This window comes from Perkinsus marinus (genome assembly GCF_000006405.1).
Source record: "Perkinsus marinus ATCC 50983 genomic scaffold scf_1104296972828, whole genome shotgun sequence".
Lineage (NCBI taxonomy): Eukaryota > Perkinsozoa > Perkinsida > Perkinsidae > Perkinsus > Perkinsus marinus.
This window is the reverse complement of record NW_003201654.1, coordinates 1-1918: the sequence shown is the minus strand read 5'-3', so window position 1 is coordinate 1918 and position 1918 is coordinate 1. Positions and strand designations below refer to the sequence as shown.

The 1918-nt window shown below is 43.7% G+C and overlaps 1 protein-coding gene across 1 annotated transcript; it reads right to left on the bottom strand.

Moving 5' to 3' along the window:
* Nucleotides 1-356: 356 nt before the first annotated feature.
* Pmar_PMAR012787 (Kynureninase, putative) lies at nt 357-1725 on the bottom strand (the record flags this gene model as incomplete). Its single annotated transcript, XM_002766472.1, has 4 exons — nt 357-499; nt 548-881; nt 1477-1584; nt 1632-1725. Coding segments are annotated over 4 exons (679 nt in total), but the record flags the coding sequence as incomplete, so codon positions are not given.
* Between the last annotated feature and the right edge of the window lie 193 nt (nt 1726-1918).

Here is a 1918-nt window from a genome sequence, read left to right as displayed (position 1 = left end):
CCGATTTCGAACCTCAGCATCGATTATAGAATCAACTCTCACACGTGTAATACCTTGCTAGAATCAATTCTGAATTTCACGATTAACTGAACATAAGGTTAAGATAAGTGACACATGAAACGGTTTTTCATGCAAGATGTGCATGAAGATACTCCTCCGAATGCATAACGTGCGCAACCAGGGAGGGAGATCAACTCGTCACCAGTTCACAAACTCACCGATAATCTGTGATGATTCCCGCACTTTCCAGTTCACGATGCACCCTTAACGTGAACTCCGTCACACTCTCCTCCCCAGCGCCAGGCGGAACTCTCTAAGCACGTTAATCATTCATAACGACAATCGAGATCATTAACCCACTTCAAATTTCAAACTCAGCTGAGCTCCTCTTTCACGTGGGTCAAATGGTGTTATTATTCGGAAAATCATCTCAGCGCCTTTCCCTGTTAATTTATTCACTTCCCGCTGGAGCAAACCCGTTAGTAATATCGATTTCGTTCTAAACACGTAATCATTCGCCCTCTCAGCAGAGTTCTTTATTCACCACCTAAGCTGAGTCATACTAGTCTTATTGAAAACACCGAGGCTGCCCATCATCGCGGCAGCAGCCAGCATTGGTACGTTCGACAATCGCATTGCAGCAGCACCAGTCTCAGGCTCCCATTCATTCGTCATTTCGAATCGAGTACTCTCAAGGTGTCCCCACCAGCCTGCTAGCATAAAACCACTCAGAAAGGCACTAGCATTGAGTTTCGACTCACCCTTGAGATAAGGTTGTTTTTCCGGCCCACTATTGCGATGATGATGACGCTGATGTAGAAAGAGCCCGCCAACTCCGCCAGCACCAGAGTTGAGGTATTTATAACTACACCATGCTGCTCCTAACATTGACATTGCCAATCAGCATTGGAGTCTGAATATATGCTCGCTTTCTTCAGCTGCCCTCAGCAGTTTCCTCACTAGTTATAGGAGTTAACACGCGAATTCGGGTAAAAGTATTCACAAACCAACAAGAAATTCCTAAAATTTTCCTCAAGATTCACATATTGTCAGCAACACATGTAGTTGACCATGTGCATACTGTTGCTAACTACTGCTTCGCATTCCTATCACGCATCAGTACTATCACTTCCAAACATGTTCCAAACATAGTACTTCGACAAACATGATGTCTCATTGAGATACAGTCGGGTGAAGACACAGTAGTAAACGCGCTGCCCACTCATTTCCCACTGATTCTACTCGCAAACTATGACGATTATATATACAACCACGTACTACTAAAAGATTCACCAATCTCGCCCGCCCGGCCGTGTGGGTATATCACTCATCATTTCATAACAAAAACTAATATCTCTCATTTTAACCTATTTGACTTAGCTATGTCCGCTTCCAAGAAAGACCATAACTACTACTGCTGAGTAGTACGATTGACAAAAGCCTAGCAGTGTGATCACTCCAATAGTGTAGTATTACCATCAACGCCCCATTCATGGAGTGCCAAGTCGACATTGCCCACTGCATGCGCTAGATCCCAAATAGAGTACGCTCCTGCCCTACGACTAGCAGTAGTGATGGTCGCAACTAAAACGATATATCCAATATCAACCCAAAATAGAATACAAACCTACTATCAAAGTATTGACCCGAGTAGTACTGAACTCCACTTAGACACACTACCGCCAGAGAATTCTTATTCGCTTCAATTGCCGACAATATATCTTCCTGAATCGAATAATCATAAATGCACATCGTGAAACGCTTCGCTCCGCTGTGTTCCGTGAGGCAAGACGATACCAGTATAAAATGTATGTATTTTCTCACGTGTTGAGTCAAATGCGTACTAACTCTACCGATTGATATAACAATCATCGATCCAGCCAAGCTCATGAGAGTTGGCCGTTTGAACGTTTTAACG